This window comes from Sphaeroforma arctica (assembly GCF_001186125.1).
Source record: "Sphaeroforma arctica JP610 unplaced genomic scaffold supercont1.5330, whole genome shotgun sequence".
Lineage (NCBI taxonomy): Eukaryota > Ichthyosporea > Ichthyophonida > Sphaeroforma > Sphaeroforma arctica.
The window spans coordinates 1-1,922 of NW_014035228.1; the positions used below are offsets into that span (position 1 = coordinate 1).

The 1,922-nt window shown below is 44.2% G+C and overlaps 1 protein-coding gene across 1 annotated transcript; it reads left to right on the forward strand.

Annotated features, from left to right (window-relative positions):
* Window positions 1-1,195, forward strand: SARC_14934 (hypothetical protein; the record flags this gene model as incomplete). The annotated part of the gene is made up of 2 exons (XM_014290936.1): window positions 1-199; window positions 1,073-1,195. Coding segments are annotated over 2 exons (322 nt in total), but the record flags the coding sequence as incomplete, so codon positions are not given.
* Between the last annotated feature and the right edge of the window lie 727 nt (window positions 1,196-1,922).

Below are 1,922 nucleotides of genomic sequence, written 5' to 3' on the forward strand. Positions count from 1 at the left end.
CAGCCGAAGGAGACGGGTGACTACCGCCGCAAACTATCCACCGCCCGAGAACACGCGGCAGGTGACTGCGAAGCAGTTGAAAAGGCCGCCGATGTCTTACATTAACTTTCTGTGTAAGAATCTCTCGAAGGTGCACACGCCGAAGAATGAGTTTGGGGCGCGCATGGTCACTGCCGGGATTAGTCACTACGCGGAGAAGGTGGGTATGCTGTCAAGCGGGTGTGTTGTCACGATTGATCGTATTCAGTATGCTTGAGTTATTTTTGTAGTTGTGTCTACGTGTTTGTGCAAGTGAGAAGCGAAGTGTGGGGCATGTGTATTCATTATTATACATATATCTAGGTAGAGTGTATTGATATATACGGAAGGGTTGTATGCCGGCCTGTGTTTATTGATACGCTTTCTTCTTAGCCCTTTAAGTATGTAAAACGTGCCATACTATTAGTCTTCTACAGCCGGTTCGCGCATCTACAGCCATGTGACTCTTCCAACAGGTCGCAAGTTCATAGAAACCGAACAGTTGTTCCGAATAGTACTTCCAAAACCATGTGTTTCTTGATCCATGATAGTCAGCCGTCGTACTGTGACTGTGAGTGTATGTATGTGCGCCTTCAGCTTGCACGACCGATTCTACCGGTACGATGCCTCTGCAAAAAAGTAGCTGGGACGATGCCTCTGCAAAAAGTGGCTGGGACGATGCCTCTGCAAAAAGTAGCTGGGAGTGTGCTATGTATGTGGAAGTTGAGAGTGTGCTATGTGGGTATATTGAGACATATCTGTGGTTGAAATGTGGTATAGATTAGGTGCGCATGATTAGTTGCTTGGATCTGACCATCCTACGTGTCAGCATGGCCCCCTGTACTTGTGAAGTGTATCGTTGCGGTCATTGCTGCCTCTGAGTGTTGGAATGAAGATCCTCGCTTAACCTTAAAACGAGCTCCTCACATTCATTCTAGAAGGCTCGAGAAAGGCTCTGCTGCCTGCCAGTAGTATAGGTGATACTTCCGTATGACTTATCTAATTCACAAACATAAACTTTATACCACTCAACTTGTGATCTTGTGATCCGCAGGTACGATGGGGTTTCGACATCCTGCGAACAGACAAAGCAACTGGGTTTGATTACAACGAAGATGCACACACACCTGGACTGGCAGCCCTATGGACAACTGAATTGGTAAATGAGAGTTGTTAGTGGGGCAAGTGAGCCAGTGTATATCCATGGTGTACCGAACTGATATGTGTATGCTATATATGCATGTATGCATGTATATATATATATATATATGCATATATATATATTTATTTATGCATATATATATATATATATGCATATATATATATTTCTATTTCTATACCTATATATTTCTATTTCTATATATATATATATATGCCTTTTGGACTTGGTTTCGATCAAGTCTGCCGTGCTGGGGTTTGCTGAAACTTTCCTGGTATGAGATGTGGGAGAGATTTGTGTCTAACGTAGCCATCGCTTCCTGGGTGGCTACTATCTAGGAGTGATTTCAATAGTGTTTTGTTCTATGCCCAAGTTCACTGTGTCCGACTCTCCATGCTGTGAATGCACAGTTATGTTACACCGTCGCAGCATGTCCGTTCATATGTCTGCGCACGAAGAATCTACCCTTGTACTATAGTAAGCCTATTCCTCACCTTCTGGCATTCGTAGCTACACATTGTTTGCAAGAAAACAAAAACGGGTTGTTTCCGCAATTTCTACATATGTTTATACGTGTACATGTACACGAATAGTACGGATTCAACTCTCTCATATAACTGTATCATCCGCTGATATCATCCGCTAGTGCAGGACCCCCAATGCTCTGCGACTCCCATTGTCCGGTACAACACATCGAACAAAGTGCTCAAAGACAGCACCGCCAACCTGCGGTTCACGTGCCCAT